The sequence below is a fragment of the Molothrus ater genome, chromosome 13 (assembly GCF_012460135.2).
Source record: "Molothrus ater isolate BHLD 08-10-18 breed brown headed cowbird chromosome 13, BPBGC_Mater_1.1, whole genome shotgun sequence".
Taxonomy (NCBI): domain Eukaryota; kingdom Metazoa; phylum Chordata; class Aves; order Passeriformes; family Icteridae; genus Molothrus; species Molothrus ater.
The window spans coordinates 2706149-2722905 of NC_050490.2; the positions used below are offsets into that span (position 1 = coordinate 2706149).

A 16757-nucleotide genomic window follows, 5' to 3' on the forward strand; every position below is an offset into this window, starting at 1 on the left:
TTTTTTAATGTAGTGAAGGCTTTTTACAGTGTCTACATGGTGTCATTTTCTTTTGCTGTTCCATTTCTAAAGATAACTGTGTTTGGAGAAGCTGTTACGTGTTTCTATCACTCCATAGCACAGGGTGCTGCAGGAGACAGAATGAAGAAAAGCAGCTGAAGAAAGGAAAGCTGATCCTGTGCTGGGTGAGCAGCAGGCCCACAGGGTTGGCTTTTGGTTCCCCCCTTTCCCAGAGCACTGCTCTGGCATCAGAGATACCTGAGCTCCTCAGGCTCTGCCTTGTCTTCCATTGGATCCTGTTGGATTTGGAATTACAGAATGGGTTGGGAGGGACCTTAAAGCTCATTCACTTCCACCTCCTGCCATGAGCAGGGACATCTGCCACTGTCCCAGGCTGCTCCAAGCCCCATCCAACCTGGCCTGGGACACTGCCAGGGGTGGGCAGCCCCAGCTTTGTCTCCCCTCCCTGCTCAGGGCTGAGGGCTGAGGGCAGGGTGCCAGGCAGGGACAGGCTGCTGGGGGCAGGGGGCACAGGGTGTCCTGCTTGTGGGGAGCCCCTCCAGCACCGACTGAGGGGCCCAGCTGGAGTGTTCAGTTTCAGGAGAGTTTTTGGGCTTCCTCCTTCACATGGCTGAAGCACAGCCATGGAGGGGAGGCTCTCACAACCTCCTGGGGGCTGTGATGTGAGCAAAGACCTTGGCTTGTACTGCCTCAGGATTCTGGGATGTAAATAAGTTGTCACTTAACAACAGTGGGAACTGTAACACTTGGAGTTGTGGGGAAATCCTGTGCACCCCCAGTAGGCACTGTAGTTATGTAAAACACACTTAGGACATTAATTCACTGTATTTTGTCTGTTTTATGTGTCCCAGGCAGTGGGGAGCAAGAGGGCATTTGGTTCTGCACGATGTTTAAGCAGATCTGAAAACCTCATCATGGAAGTTCAGGAAGAGCTGATGTCCCACTGCAGCCAGGTGGAAGAGAGCACCAGGTGTACATCTCCTGTGTTCTAATGGTATGTTCAGACTGAAAAATAGCCTCATCTAAGTAATAATATTCAAATAACAGTCACAACAGTCACAAATCCATTTGTTCCTGCCACAGACTTCAGAAAAATTGCTGCTTGTCTTCCCTCCCCCACGAGGCTGAATCCCAGCACCCCAGATTGTCGTGACTGCCTGGGATTGGTGACATCTCCAGTGAAATGTGTTGGAGCATCAAAACAGAGTGGGAGAAGCACAGCCTGGCTCTGGGAGCCAAAAATAGGTACTATCACTTCTGAGCTGAAGCCTCCCTTCTCCTTCCCCACCCAGCCCTGCCTCCCTGGCACGTGCAGCACATAATCATGGTGTTCCCATCAGACCAAAGGAAAACCACATTCCTAAAGCAAGCAGGGCATTAAGTGGTGGCCATGCTTTGGAGGCAGAGAACGTTAGGACATGGATTCTAAATTGGGGAACATCAGTGGTGATGGTTTGCAGATTTTCTGTGGGGAATGGGTGTAGAAAGGAGCACGGCTCATCTCCTGCAGTGCCATGTGGAAAAGCATCAGAGGTACAGCATAAAATGGGGAGCTTGAATTCCCTTCATTGCACTGTTGCTCAAATCCTTGTAATTGAATGAATGACGAATGTAGCATGTTGGATTTCTCCCTGGATCCTTTCTCTCCTTTATTCTGTGACTGTGAATCTCAGTCATGCTTTCACCTGTTTTTTTTTAAGTCTGTCCATTGGAGTATTTGTCCATTTCTGCCAAACCCTAAAAGCTTCATATCATTAAAAAAGGAGATCATTTGGGAAGGGTGAAGTTTGATTCCCAAAGATAATGCTCTTTGAAGGTGTCTGCTCCTTTGGCAGTGACTGATTCAAAGCAGTTCCATTTCAGAATGTCTGTTCTGCTGCTCCCGAGGCCGCACCGAGGAGGAGGGATTGTGAGAGGCCATATAAATCAGGGGCTGGTACAGGGATGTCAAACACCACTGCACCACGGGGTGCTAATGGTGAGCAGGTGAGGAGTCAGAGCAAGTCAGAACCAAAGAAGAAAAGCCACAAAGCTCCTGTGTCTGGTTCTTGATGCTTCCCAAAAGTGCAGTGTCTGCACACTCCTGTCTGTCCAGGGAAAAGCGCAGGCTGCTCCTCTGATCCGTATCACAATTTCAAAGTGCTCCAGTAATTGGATGAGTAGGTTTGGTGGGAACATCTTTGGTTCTCAATTCTCCCATCAGGAAAGATCTAAATGAAGCTATGTGAGCACACCTGCAGTTCAGGCTGTTTTCCTATGTCAGTGCACTGGATTTGTGCTCACCTGAGGCAGTGGTGACCAGGCTACTGGACACACAGCAAGGGGCCTGTTGGATTAAACTTCCATTGGAGTGGAGGAAGAAAACTCCCAATCTTTGTGCATGCAAATAGGAGTTTTTCCTTTTCCAGCAGCAGTTAAATCCCAAAGCTCTGACTCCAGTGAATCCCTGAGTGCTGGAGTAAGAAGTGATTTGGGATCTTGGTGTGCAGCTTTTGGAGAAGGGGCCAGTGCTTGTGCTTTCCCCCTTCCTCAATCCCATGAGCATTCCAGGTTTCCAGAGGTTCCAGCTGGCTCTTTCCATGCAGACTCAAGGCTGTGTGATGGACCCTGAGGTTTGTGGGCACAGAGCAAGGGGGATGCCATGGGGAAATGTTTTCTCTCCTGCAATGATGGTATGATCTTCTCAGCTTCCCAAATGCCTGTTAGTCCAGGAGAGAAGCTGAGCTCAAACCAAAATGAAGCTGCTAGAGCTTTAATCCAGGCCATGAGACTGCTTTTGTACAGAAGGAACTGAGGCTGGTGGAAGGTTTCAGGGAATGGTTGTGGGCCAGGATGGTGGATGACCACGAGTCCGTTGGACAGGCTGTGCCTGTGCATGTCCCTGCGAGCACATTCCACCGTGGTTTCTGCACCAGTTTTTGTTATTTCTCAATATTCCCACTTATATTTCATGTATTTATCTTGGCTGTGGGTAATTTCAGCAGTGAAAGTGCTGACTCTGATGTCCTTCTGGGACATTGGCTTGGGACAACCCAAAAGTTTTGTGTGGGCCTGCAAAAAATGTTCTGCCCACTGGTCTCCAATCCCAAGAACATTCCTGTTTTCTCTGCAGATCCTTATGCACAGCACTGATAGAAAGATTACATTTGTGTAGAGGAATAACCCAACAATTACAAATATTATTTATTTTCCAGGACTTCTGGGTCACTAGAGTGATGGGAGAGGAAAGACTGAGGTGCAGTTGGATAACTGCAAATCCCTCCCAGTGGGGTTTGTGTTTCCCTTCCAAATCAGGCCAAGCAGAACCTGCTCCTCCTCCTCAGTCAAGGGAGTGTGTGAGGGAGTGGGAGCTGAGAGAAAGGAGAATGTTGGCTTTTGTCCTCTGGAAGGTTTTAATGATCTTTAGCTTCCACATAGAAAGAGGCTCCTTCTGGAACCAGGAGAGCTCCTCACTTGAGGAGCAAAATCAAGCTCAGCTGCAGCCCTTGAGCCCAAGATTTACCTTTCTCAAGCATCTCACATCTCTCTGGACCCTAGGGTTAGATGGGATATTGGGAAGAAATTCCTCCCTGTGAGGGTGGAGAGGCCTTGGCACAGGTTGCCCAGAGCAGCTGTCCCACCCAGACCTTTCCTGCTGACAAGACTGACTGGTATTTCTCCCTAAAACACTTGGATCAAAATGGCCTCAGTCTGGTGGCAGAGGGCAGGAGCTGCTTCCGCTGGGCTGGCCATATGTCCCAAGGTTGGAGCAGCCCAGTCCCCAAAGCCAGCTCATGTCTCTACCTGCTCTTGAAAAGACCAAATGACCACAAGTCCCCTGTCAAGGGGGATCCCATGTTCAAGGCCAGCCTTGGAACTCCTCCTAAAGCTCCTCTGAGGGCCCTTGTTCTGCACCTCTTGGGAACAAGGAGGATTCCCATGACTTTTCAACATCTCCTGCCCAGGGGTTTGTGTGTTAACTGTGAGTGACATCATCACCTCATTGCAGTTTGGGGCACCAGGGAGTCCCAAACCACACTGCAAACAGGGCAGGTGGCACAGATGGAGCTCAGCAATTTGGAGTTAAACAGCCTCAGTTGTTTAGGGAATTCACATCCTGCCAGCCAGAGCAGTAAAGACAGAGAGGTGTCACTTTAGGGTGCTCAGAGTGGGATGGGGAGAGCAAAACTACACCCAGCTAAGTCTGTAAGTCAAGCCTAAACTATCTCTAATTGCAGCCAGGTGAAACACTTGAGTAGACAGTCTGCAAGTGCTTTACAAAAAGTGGAAAGCAAAAGCTTTTTGTACAAGCATTAATCTTGATGCCTCACTGGGGTCAGCTGGGAGTGCAAGGAGAATTCAGCACAGTCAGCACCGGGCTGTAAAGATCTATGTCCAGCTTTGCATTTCATTCTGTTTATCTGGGCTATTAATTAGCTCCTTTCAGTTTCCCTGGGAAGATCTGTGTGTTAGGGCTCCTGAACACTCATAAAGATCCCTCATTGATTGCTTGGGCAGCTAAATTGGGTCGACACTTCTCCACTCAGAGGTGTCTTAACTTTGCATCCTTTTCTGCTGGGCAGGAATACTGGGGATGACTTCAACCTTCTCAGAGCCCACTTGTACACATTGCTTTCCTAATTTCATCCTAGCTATGGCATTTCCATTACAAAGGAGTTGTGTTGTTGAGCTCTGCTGGTCTGGGTCTTTCAGTAGCTGATCAGAGCTTCTGGTCATGTGCTTGTGCTCTTTTCCCTCAGAACAAAACATGCTCTACACAGATCCTGGACTATCAAAGCCCCCAAAACAGTTCAAGTGCCAAACACAACCCCAACAGCAGCCTGAGAAATGATGTCTCCCAGTGGGGCTGTTGAATATGCACAAACCTATGGTCTGTTTTCCAGCGTGCCTGTCAGAGCCCTGCTGCTGCCTCCAGCAGAGAAAAATATTTGTCATAGGCCATTTCCCCCCAAACTTTACTGCTTGCAGGAAATAGAGAATGTTCTTTTCCAACATATTTATTTGTATTTGACTGTAATCACAAAGGGTTGTGTTTTCCCCCTTTCTCTGGTGACCCAGCAGGGTCCACTGCTGGCAGTTCTGTCATTATCTCACAGAGCTCTAAGCCTTTTCACCCTTTCCTCTGGTGTCAGCTGCACTCCAGGTGAAAATTCCATATAGGAGATGAGCTTTAAGGTGGGTGTTTTCCTTTCAGATTTACTGAGCACCCTGTGCAGGTTTTCCTGTTCTTTAAAATCCCCATTCTCCTGTTCAGGTATGTGGGGAAGGTGTTCTGATGTGAACAAGGCTTTCTAACACAACTGTAAATGCTGCTAATTTTTCCCACCATCTTTTGCTGTCTGTGTTTCCCATACATTGAACAAGGGAGCTCTTTGGTCAGAGGGAAATCCCCACTGTGGGAGTGACTTAAAGCAGTGTCACTGCTCAATCCCCAAAGTCTGTGTGTAGCTTTTTGTTGGGGTTAGTTAAGTTCCCAGAAGTTTGTAAGTTGGTGTACAACTTGAATATCTTTATATTGATATTTTTATATCTTGAATATCTTTATGAATAACTTATCTTTGAGGTTTGGACCCTCCTGCTGCAGTGTCACCCCACCCAGGAACTCCAAACAGGGATTTTGTCCACATTCCAGGCTGTGTGGGCATTCTCACGTTCTTGATCACAGAATCCCAGAAGTGTTTAGGTTAAAAGGGACCTTTAAGACCACCTTGTTCCACCTCCTGCCACGTGCAGGAACACCTTCTACTACTGTCCAACATGGCCTTGGACACTTCCAGGGATGGGGCAGCCACAGCTGCTCTGAGCAACCCTGCCAGGGCCTCAGCACCAAACACAGCCAGGAATTTCTTCCCAATATCCCACCTAAACCCACCCTTTTTCTGGTGTCAGTTTTGGGGGAAGTGCAAGATATCCTACCTTAGTCACTTCTAATGGGACAGGCACCATTAACTTGTCTCAACTGAGAATGAGTGAAGCCTTTCATGTGTCAGAACCACCTGTAGCCAGGAACAAGACCAAGTTCTTCCTCTCCCTGGTGTGGAAACTGCTCACAGCAAGCTCAGTGCTCTTGTGTCTATGTTCCCACTGCTCCCTTCCCACAGCAGGTGCCTCTTCAGGAGCCCTCATGAGGCACCACACCCCAGGCACTGCTGCATTAGCCTGAAACTGGATGCAGAACCTAAAAAAACAAAGAGAGAAGAGAGAGAGAGAGTAAGATAACAGGAGTGGTTTTGAGTTTTTTCTTCCTGATGTCTTTCACTGGTACTTTTTGCAGCTTTCTTTTTAAGCTGAACATAATTCATGAACTCTGCTCTTTAGAAAAAAAAAACCAAGACACGTTAACAGCAGTAGTAGCAATAAACATAAAAACAAATGTCAGTCACACTATTCCTTGTGCTCCCCTGTGCTGCCTTCTCCAAAGGCAGTGGTTCCCAGAATGTCCTGGCAGCCTCAGGAGTGGTGGATACTGTGATGACACCCCAGAAGGAGCAGCTGAGTGCTGGAGGTCAGCAGGAAAATGCTGGACTCCTGTCTGAAAACACAAACCCAAGAGATCATGGACTGAGCAGCAGCATGGAAGAGGGCTGAGAGGCAGATTGCAGCCCTTTGGGACTGGGAAAACAGGAGATTTGTGAGAAAGCTTTTCTCCCTCTGTCAAATCTCTGTTATTTGTTACCTGCCTCAGAGGGCTCATGGCTGAAAAATACCATTGCTTTGCTTTGTGGAATCTAAATGTCCACATGATACAGACATAAAGCTCAATTTCTGCTCAGCCCTCACCAAAGGCTTTTGGTCACAGAAGGAGAGTCTTTTTGAGAAATTGATTTTTGTTGAATACCTACACTTCTGTGCTTTCAGAAATGAAGGACACTTCTGATAACAACTTCTGATAGCCTGAACATCTTTCTTGACCAATTCCCCACTTTTAGCAATATAAGTTTGTTCCAAGCATCTGAATTCTCTCCAGTTTTTGGCAGTGATGCTTTTTAGCTGAATTCCTCTGGGAATGTGAAGGCATCTTGCTTGTGCACAAAATGTCCATTGCCTGTATGGCATAAGAGCATTTCCCTCCCAGACTTCCCTGCCAGCATGTGCCTTCACTATGGGAAGAGGAGGAAATGCATTTCAACTTTTGGTCCTTCTAAGAGCATCCCTTAAAAAATGTGTATTGGTGCAGAGGGAAGCAGGTGGAGCAACAGCCTGGGCAACATTTACCCTGTGGTGGTTTCTGGTCACAGGAAACATGGATCAGCACCTTCACCTCTTCTTGGGGCGGTGCTGTTCAAACGCCACCGATCCCTCATGGATTCAGCTCCCCACCTTTCATTTCCTGCTGCTCCCTCTGCCTTGTTCAGTGTCTCTGAAGGCCTTGGTGTCCCACTTGGACACAGAGTCCCATTGTGACCTCTCAGGCACATTTCATATTTCCCAGAATCAATAACTTCCGCTGCAGTTCCAGGAATAGCGGGCAGTCGATGAGTCCCGTCAGGTTCCGTTAGGAGGAACACAGGAGCAGCCTAAGGATGACATTTCTTAGGGAACTGCTACCCAGGCATATTTATTGTTTCAAGTCATCTGACTTCAGGGCTCAGGCAGGGTGTGCAGCCTGTAGCAATCGTGTAATTTGATTTTAAACCTGCCACTGAGGTGCTGAGGGAATAACAGCAGTGGTAGAAGCCCTGTGTGACAGCAGAGCCAGTAATCCTGATGTGCCAAGTGCCCAGACCTGTCAGGGAGATCTGAGGCCTCACAGCTCCATCACCCATGTTCCACATCCCATCAGAGCCCCTGGTTTGCTCTCCTGGCTTTGATCACCAGTCCCCTGGGATGAGCATGGAAAGGTGGGAGAAAGGTGGTGGTTTTGCAGAAGTATTGCCCTCAAGGGATGTTTAAACAACAACAAAAAAAGTGAAATGAATGGCTGTGAGAAGTGTCAGATTGGAGCTTGAGGAGTCAGACTTCACCTGTCTGAAGGCTGCCTGCATTCTCCCTGCCAGAGCTCTCAGTGCTGCACCATTCCCTGGCACAAAGTGTGTTCTTTGCTTTTATGTCCCCATATTGCTCAGTCCTGCAGCTGAGAAAGAGTCAGACTGTGCTGATGGGGTAAGAGGTTACATTGGTAACACTAGGAAGGAATGCTGAGTAATTCACCCTGGTTTTAGAGATGCTTAAGAATTGCAAGAAGTTAGAATGATTTTAAAATAAAATGTATGCAGAATGAGTCAATAACTCTGCTTTTAAACCAGGAACTGCTGGGAACAGAAGCTTGTTTCTCTCCTTAGCAAATCAAGGCTGCACCCCTGCTATTGCTCTCTGGGAAGAGCCCTCCATGCTCTCCTCTGACAGCTGCATCACCAAGGTGTTGTCCAGACTTTTGCAGCATTCCCAGGTGCTGCAGCACAACCTTTCCTGGCAGGAAGGTGATTTGGGAAGCACCATGATCACAGTGTACAGGTCCTGTGGCAAAAGAATCTGCCAGGGCTCCAGGCATCCTTCTGTGGCACACTATGAGCTTGGGATGGAAGCTCTTTGTAAAACCAGGTCTTGTTCTGAAAAGTTTAATTTTACAACTGTTCGAGTTTGTCCCTTTGTCAGATAATGTGGTAAAAATAAAGAAGTCCAATATTTCCTCCATGAAAAATCCATTATATTTATAGGAAATTCCTTCATAGCATTTGAAAGGGTGGTGAGGTTTGTCTGAGCATTCCACTTGGAGGAACCAAAGCCAAAACTATGACTTTAAAGGGCTGTCTGAGAGTGCATGAACAAGATTATTACAGCAAACAGGACTCTGTCCCTGTCCCAACCTATTGTCCAATGTCTTTATTCCTTCCTGTTTCTGTGGTTCATTGTCCCTGTCTTCACTACATCATAGCAATGGCTGGTTTTGAATTGTTGAATTAGCAGACTGAGGTAATTTTGCCCTTATTTACTCTTCCATCACAAGGTTCTAATAGCACTCTGTGCCTCCAGTTCCTGCCATTTAAAGCAGAGGGACACTTCAGCCACCATGTCCAAGCAATGACTCCTGGAATCAATGTTTCTGTATATTCAGTTTTAAACACCTCAAATCACAGTCTGAGATACAGACCAAAAGGAAGGACACTGTGGGAGTTGTGGGTGTTGACACAATAGCCAAGTCTATTTGGTGTCAAGTTTTATGTGTGGACTTGCTCATCTAACCCTGGCTGATCTGTCTGTATCTCTCACAGATAATGAGGCCTTTTCTTTCCATTTCCAGGAAACACATGGGCTGTGTTTTCCAGGCCTCCTCTGCTGTTGGTCTAATGTTATTTCTTTGATTTCCCAAGCCCAGAGGCAAATGACCATTTCTGTGTGCTGAACATCAATTCTTTCCCTTTTGTTCTTCTCCTTTCTCCTCTGCACAGTTTTCCTCTCGCTTTGAATTCTCTCAGACTGCTGCAGTCTCACTTCCCCTGGCACAGCAGAAACGTGATGGTATTTACAGAGCAGAAGCACTGGGACTCAGGAGATGTGAAAGGTGGCCCTGCTGCTCTACCTCCAACAGCTCTCCATGGTTCTGACTTCCTGCAGGATAAGCTGCACTAAAACCCCTCTGCCTTTTCCTGTGTGATCCTACAGTATCTAACACAACCTCAGGGAAGACCTTTAGGCACTCCCATTGTATGAATGAGAGCAAGATTGTTGGTGTCAGTAATTAACATTCTTGTGGGATTGTTGGAAAAGCTTTGGGATAAACACCACCTGGAATCCTTGCCTGGCTTATGTGGTTTTTAAGGAGCAGAGGAGACCGATCCTGCTCACATGAGAGGGCATGGACCATCTGTCTCCTCTCTTACTGGATGTGCAGAGTCTGTCAGTCCAAAGATCAGTTGTTATAGCTCAGGGAGAAGTGGGACACTGGAAAAGTGAGGGCATGGTCAGTGTGTCCCCAGTAATGATCTCATCTGAGAACAAGGACTAATGACAACCACCAAAACAGGAAAACACAGTCACTGTGAGCACCTGTGGCACAGTGTGGTGCCATGACAGGCTTCCAGAGATGAATCTCACACCATTGACATGGATGACAAAAATCCCGTTGCCTGCAGTAACATCAGCCTTTCCCCTCGGGGGTTACCTGTATTTCTCTCCTTCTGCATGCCCAGAGACCCATATCCCACATCATTATGCATCTCCTGATAACACATGCATTACCCTTTTCTTTTAAATTGTGGATTGGATTCCAGTAAACCCTGCCTTTTGAATTCTAGGTTCCCTCCATCTATCTCTGAAAACCCTAAATAAATAAACATTGGATTAGACCTCAGCAGCTCCCTTGCTCAGCAAGGGAAGCCTTTAAAAGCATTTTGTACCATCTGCCCTGTTTATGTTTCAGACTCTGTCAACCTGGCACTCAAGGAGCTTCCTCTCAGCCTTCTCAGGGAACTCTCCTCAGTGATTGGAAGGTCTGCTTCCATTTATGACCCTCCCTGATTCCAATGAGGAGCTGGAACTGCTGTTGACCTCAGGAATGACAGAAGTATATGCTGGGGTTGGAGGGTTTCTGGCATATGACCTGCTAACCTAGAATTTGCTTGGCAAAGTCCAGAGGATGACTTTTAACCTCAGAGCAGTTTGCAAAACCACATCTGTGACCAATAAATGTAAAAAAAAAAAAAAAGAAAAAATAAATCTAGCTCCTATTGAAGGATGAAAGACAGCACACCTTGCTAGGCACTGCTGCTGGAATCAGGATGGAGATTGGGAATAATCGGACAGGCCATGTGCCAGATGTTGTCCATGAATGGAGCCAATGCCTCACACGAGGCAGGCAGCACAGCAGGTTAAACTGAAGGTATCTCACAGCTCTAAGTCTTAAACTTAACGAGCCACGTCTTTATTTGTGCTGCAGCCCCTTCTTATCCCAAATTGCCCTTACCAGCTGCCAGAGGATGCCTGGTAACGGGAAATTCTCTGGATAACAAGAAATTGGTGTAACGATTGCGTGTCACCTCACATCCTGCTAAGCAATAGAGAAATCACGATGAGAAAAATAGGCACGAGCAGAGTGGCACTGAACAGTGCAATCCTAATTCCATCACCCTTCTTGTGGGCCACAGATAACCCAGAGCAATTTACAGCCGCTCTGAAGCGGCTCCAAGTCTCAGCAGGAGTCGGGAGAGCTCAGTGCAGCCTCGGGACTGAGGAGTCACCAAGATCAGGGGAGTTGTTGTTCCATAACCTTGCCTCTGCACCAAAACCAGGGGGCTGGTTTGGAATGGGAAGCACTCCAAGCAAAACACAAAATTTTAATCACTGAAATGAAGGTCCTCCTCTGGCTCTCTCTCTGGAGAATAGGCTGTCTCTGATGATCGTGCACAGACTCCCAAAGAAGGTAAATTTTGGATTTAAATCTCTATGTCAGCGTGTGAATGACAGCGTTAAATCTTGGCTGTAAGGCTGAGATATCTCCAAGAGGAGAAAAACACTTTTTCCACTTAAGTGGCTGAGGTAGAGGAGGTACATATATTGTCTCCCACTATTAAAGGGCGAGGAAATCATTTATTCATGTGTATTACACCTTTGCACCTAACAGTGGAGTTCTTTTTTAAATTCAAGAGTCTAAAAGTTTAGAAATACCAACATTAAGGTGGCCTATGCAACTGTAATTTGTCCCTTCCATGCATTTGCATTATGATACAGTATTTAATTCTAATTAGATCACACGCTGTTCTTTCAACAGGTTCCTGGCCTCACTCATTGTACAGAATAGACTGTGCTCACTGAGTAATAATTTTATTTTCTCCTTGCTGTTCACTGTGTGGCCCGTGCTTTATTTACAGCAGACTATTCAAATATTGTTCTGAAGACAGATTTATTCATTTCCTCCCGAGCTTTTCCATGGGACTCATCACTATGGTATCCAAGTGCTTCACAAACTCTAATTCATTTTCTCAACACTGTAGCGAGAACTGGTGTTGCCCTTATTTTACAGACGAGGAACTCGGGTGTACAGACAGAGTAGTAAAAAATATCTTTTCATTTCAGAGATCCAATTAGAAATACTCAATGGCCTGATTTAGTCAGAAAATAGAACATGGCTAGGCATCTAATTGAGTCAGAAGTTGTATAAATTCTCAGTTATTGCAGATTTATCTGCAAGAGTTCTTCATTTCTGCAAGTCAGGCTTCAAAATGTGAGCCCAGGCACCTGGGCAGTGCTGACTAAAAATTCCAGAGGCTAAAAATCCTTTCTGGGAGCAGCAGTCACCTGCCCCACCCACAGTGCTGTGCTTGCTTGCCTAGCAGTTCCTCACAAGGTGCATAAAATACCTACATCTGATTTCTGCAGTAAATGAGGTGGAAGTTGTTGGGGCACTTGCCTGGCTTCCCTGACCCTGGTTCAGTGTCTGAGCCTGGCATATCCTTCTGCACTGGTTGCCTTTGTCCTGGTGTTTGGTAACTGGGGAGTGTGTTACAGTGCAGCCTGAGTGCTTTATTGAATGTGTACTTCTTTCCCATGTAGAGATAACCCCAGTAATGTAATCCTGAGCTGACATTGATGCAGGCCATCAGCAATGTGGAAATTTCCCTCTGTGAGGGATGTCATGGCTGGCACAAGCTCCAGCACTCCAAGGGGGTGAGGCACATTCTCAGTGTATTTCAGGTACTGAAATACAGGTGGTCTGCATTCCCATTCCCAAATCCTCACCTTTCTGCTCTGCCTCCCTGCCCCAGTTTTTGTCATTCCCATTACTACATCGCTGTTCCTAGTGAATTCCCTCTTCCCACAGGCCCTGTTGCATCCCACACCCAGCCTCGGGGTCCTTTTCCCTTGCCCCACTCCAGCTCTTCCATCTGATCCCCTCTGCCCAGCAGGCTCTCCCTCAAACCTTGTCCAGAGCACAGGGACAGCTCCCAGTCCTGCCAGGCTGCATGCCCTCCTCCCAGCAATTCCTCTCATTTCCACTCTGGTTTAAAGTCTTCTCCCAGCAGCCTGGCTTCCAGACTCCTTCTTATGAGCTTTGCTTTATCCCTCCCTCCAGGCAGACCTGTTTTTCCTTCTGGCTCCTCATTCCCTTTCACCACCCTGGAGAACCTGTCTCTCTCCAGAGCCTCTGTTCCTGCCAACTTACCTGTCCCAGACCCAGTTCCTGTCCCCACTGTGTGTTTTTCAAGGAGCTTCCTGCTCTGTGTTTCCCAAGAAGACTGGAAGGACAGGTCTGCCCTTCCTACCTGCAGACATGGCATGGTCCAGAGCAGCCAGGAACTGGAGCTGCAGGTCCAGCTCTGATCCCACAGCCCTGGGCTGTGGTGAGGATGGAGCTGCTGGGGAGTGGAAGCTCCAGGAAGCCCCTGCCAGGAACTAGCAGGACTTTCAGGAGGGTTTTTATAGCAGGGTTTGAGGGAACACCTCTGACAAAGTGACCACTCTCATTTTCAGAATAGAAAATCCCTGACAGAAGGAACAGAAGGAGAAAATGTTTATAATTTTACCCAAGGTATGAACTTCAGATGCCTAAATTTCAGCACAGTGGTTAGTCTGGCCCTATTAAATGCGACTGAGGGCAGGATTTTATGATGGGAATTGCTAACCAGCTTTTATAGGAGTTACACTACCAGTCCTGCCTTTTAATCACCGCTTCCATTTTCAGGATAAATTGCAGCTGGTTGCTAGTAATCCTTGTGGCATATCAGATAGCAGCATAGCTCGGCAAGGGTAAGCTGGAGAAACCCAAACATCCTTCTGAGGAGGTAATTATTCCATTGTGAAAATGCCCCGGGATATTTTTAGTGGCCAAACCCCCTGTTTCCTGACAGAAACATAAAATAATGAAGCAAGCTTCACAAGGAGAGACGCCTCAGACACCTGTATTAGCTGGTGCTTTGCAGTCACGTCAGCGTTTAATTCGCTGTGTGCATCCCCGTACGGCAAAATCCACACCTGCGTTTGGGGCACTGAGCACTCTGCCAGCCTCTGCCTCGCACAAAACCCTCTCCATAAACAAATCTGCAAATCCCGCTGGATCAAGAAGAATTTCACGGGAATAGAGAGCTGCCTGCAACAAGAGGGACACCCTTGCCACACACACTGAGGTTATCAAGGGAAACTTTCCTTAACAGGAGTTTCACAACCAGTGTAAAAGCCTGGATTTTTGGAACAAATTATTTAAAATTCGTTTTAAAATGTTTCACAACGTGTTTTGCAGGGGATGTACCCATGGTTTACGTCCTGCAGTGCCCCATGGGTCTGGCTCTCTCCTGGTTACCTCCAGCCCCGGTCCCATGTAATTTATGTCCTGAAAGAGACGATTCAATTAGTCAATAATAAAATGAGCAAGGACACCGTGTGCATTGTAAAAATATAATTTAGTGGGAAACAAGCTGAGATGGAAAAAATATCAGGGTACTCTCCATATGATTAATGAAGGAGGAATGTATATTTATAGCTTTTATTGTGTCCTTTCTAAGGAGCCTGGATGTGGCAGTAGGGCTGGAACGGGCTGGTAACGATGCGGCATTCCAGTGATTTGGATTTGAATGGCAAATGCTGTATAAAACTAATTACCCCCAGGAGGATGAAAATACATCGCATTTGCCTTTTCGGAGCATGTCTGGCCTTTTCTTCACGTTATTTATCTTTGAGAAGCATGTTTACTGAGAGAGGCGGCATCCCGAACAGAGCAGCAGAGTCGCTCCCTAAGAAAACAAGTTTCCGCAAGTTATTTTTCTACATTTAGCTCGATTTCGGGTTTCTGGGCGGCTCTGGATTGCTGGTAACCAGCACCATGGCAGAGCAGGGCTCCCTCTTCCCACACCCTCCGGCTCGCCACATAGCGGGGATACCCGGATTGGTGCCGAACCGTCTGGTTTTCCATGTTTTTACGTGTGGAAAACGCGCAGGTCCCGCACTCATGCCGGGCTGGTCCAGGAGAGTGGAAAATATGCATTTATTGCCTTAAAAACCCACGAACTTTACGCACCGAGCGCCTGAGGGGAAGGGGGGGGGCAAAGCGTCGCCCCTCAGGAGAGGGCGGCGGCCCCGCCCCCCCGCGCGCGCACGCGCAGGCGCGGTGGCGCGCGCGGGGGGGCGGGCGCGCGCACACCTGGCGCGGGGGTCGGGGGCGGGAGGGGAGGAGCGCGCGCATGCGCGAGGCGGGGGCGGGCGGGAGGCGGCGCGCGCCCCGCGGGGTCCGTGTGAGGGAGGGACGGAGCGAGCGAGCGGCGGAGCCCGGCCCGCGATGGAGTGAGGGAGGGAGCGCGGCCGCTCCGCCCGCCCGCCGCTCTCCCTCCGCCGCCTCCGCGCAGCCCGCCCGGTAGGGAAGGAAGGCAGGAGGAGCCCCCCCGGGGGAGGGGCTGGCGCTGGGTGCAGCCCGGCTGCCGGGCGCGGGGAGTGGAGCGATGGCGGCGCGGAGAGCCCGGCGGCTCCTCGGCTCCCTGTGCATCGCCCTTCTCTTCGCGCAGCTCGCACCGACCGGCGCCGCGGCGCGGAGCGGCTCCCGGAGCCTCCTGACGGGTAAGAGCGCGGCGAGACCCCGGAGGCGGCGGGCGCGGAGCTGTGCGGGGGCGCGGAGGGGTCCCGGGGGCGGCGGGGCCCGGGGCGGCCCCGGCAGGGCGAGCGGTGCCGGGGGGCTGAGCCCGCTCCGCTCCCCCCGTGCGGGCACCAGCAGGGGCCACTGCGAGCCTCGGGGAGCGGCGGCGGTGCCTCCCCGCGGACAAGGGACGCCTGGAGCCCCGTCTGCGGGGGATTGAACGCTTCACCCACCTGTGCTCCCGGCTCGCTGGTACCGGGGAGGGGAGCCAGGCACACCTGAGGGGAATCAGGCTTGCAGCTCACCAGTCAGGGGAGAAGGGCACACCTGAGGGAAATCGGGCTTGCAGCTCACTAATGAGGGGAGAAGGGCACAGCTGAGGGGAATCAGCCTTGCCATTTACCCCCGAGGGGAGCCGGGCACGGGCGGGCTCTGCCCCGGCTCGGGAGGGCTGCTGGAAGTGGCACGGACTCGGTACCGGCAACCTGTGGAGAGAGAGGAACTTGCCTGGGAACTGCCGCAGTAGCCCAGAAATGAGCGGTCTGGCAGCGTTTCAGCCGCGGTAGTTCTCACACCTTTTACCATTGTTGTCTTTAATGGTCCATGATTGAATCCTGGTTCTTTATAGGCTACGGAAAACGTAATCTCACCCAGGTGAGGCAGGAGAAGGCTCTCTCAAAAGCCCTTGCATGAGACCATTAATACCACAGAAGCCTCCTTAGCTTTGCAGCGATGTTATCTGTTCGTTATGCCAAATGCTGGCTTTAAAAAGTAACTTCTTTATTTCCTTCTTGCCAGCCATAAGCTAGTAGGATGCTTGAAAGAAAATCTGGTCTTGAATGCTGAGTGCTGGGATTAAAAAAAAAATACCCCCTGTAGGTTGATTGAATCCTGGTATTTTAAGAGAGAGCTCTGTGCAAATGAAATATGGAAAAAACTGCTGGTCAAATGCAATTTGGGAAAGTAAGAATGGTTAAATTCTGGCATTAAATGGTGTGATTGTTCTGTTTCAAATCACATTAGGCAGGGTCTTCCACGGTGGTTCTCATCTTGGACACCACTGATGGAACCATTCGAGCTGACTGCTTTTGACAGGGAATATTTTTATTTATCCTCTTACACAGTACAAACTTTGCAGATTCCAGATCTGAAGTAGATTTTTTTTTCTTTTGAAAAATATTACAGTTTGACTCAATCTGCAGAACATGTGTATCAGATAAGTTACTTTGTTATGTGTAAA

General features: G+C 48.7%; 1 protein-coding gene and 1 long non-coding RNA gene across 10 annotated transcripts in view; both read left to right on the forward strand.

Moving 5' to 3' along the window:
• The first annotated feature begins 630 nt into the window (after window positions 1-630).
• LOC118690882 (uncharacterized) lies at window positions 631-9749 on the forward strand. The gene is made up of 3 exons (XR_004980910.1): window positions 631-1015; window positions 1105-1266; window positions 9411-9749. It is a non-coding gene; the product is annotated as an uncharacterized LOC118690882 (long non-coding RNA).
• A 5429-nt stretch (window positions 9750-15178) lies between these two features.
• NEO1 (neogenin 1) overlaps window positions 15179-16757 on the forward strand; it is a 178479-nt gene continuing 176900 nt past the window's right edge. For 7 of the 9 annotated variants that reach the window (XM_036389299.2, XM_036389306.2, XM_036389300.2 and 4 more), the window contains exon 1: window positions 15180-15501. In XM_036389299.2, the coding sequence (XP_036245192.1) occupies window positions 15387-15501 (115 nt within the window). In that variant the 5' untranslated portion in view covers window positions 15180-15386. Of the gene's footprint in view, window positions 15502-16757 lie in introns of all 9 variants that reach the window. The other 2 variants (XM_036389301.2, XM_036389305.2) reach the window with 1 other exon arrangement.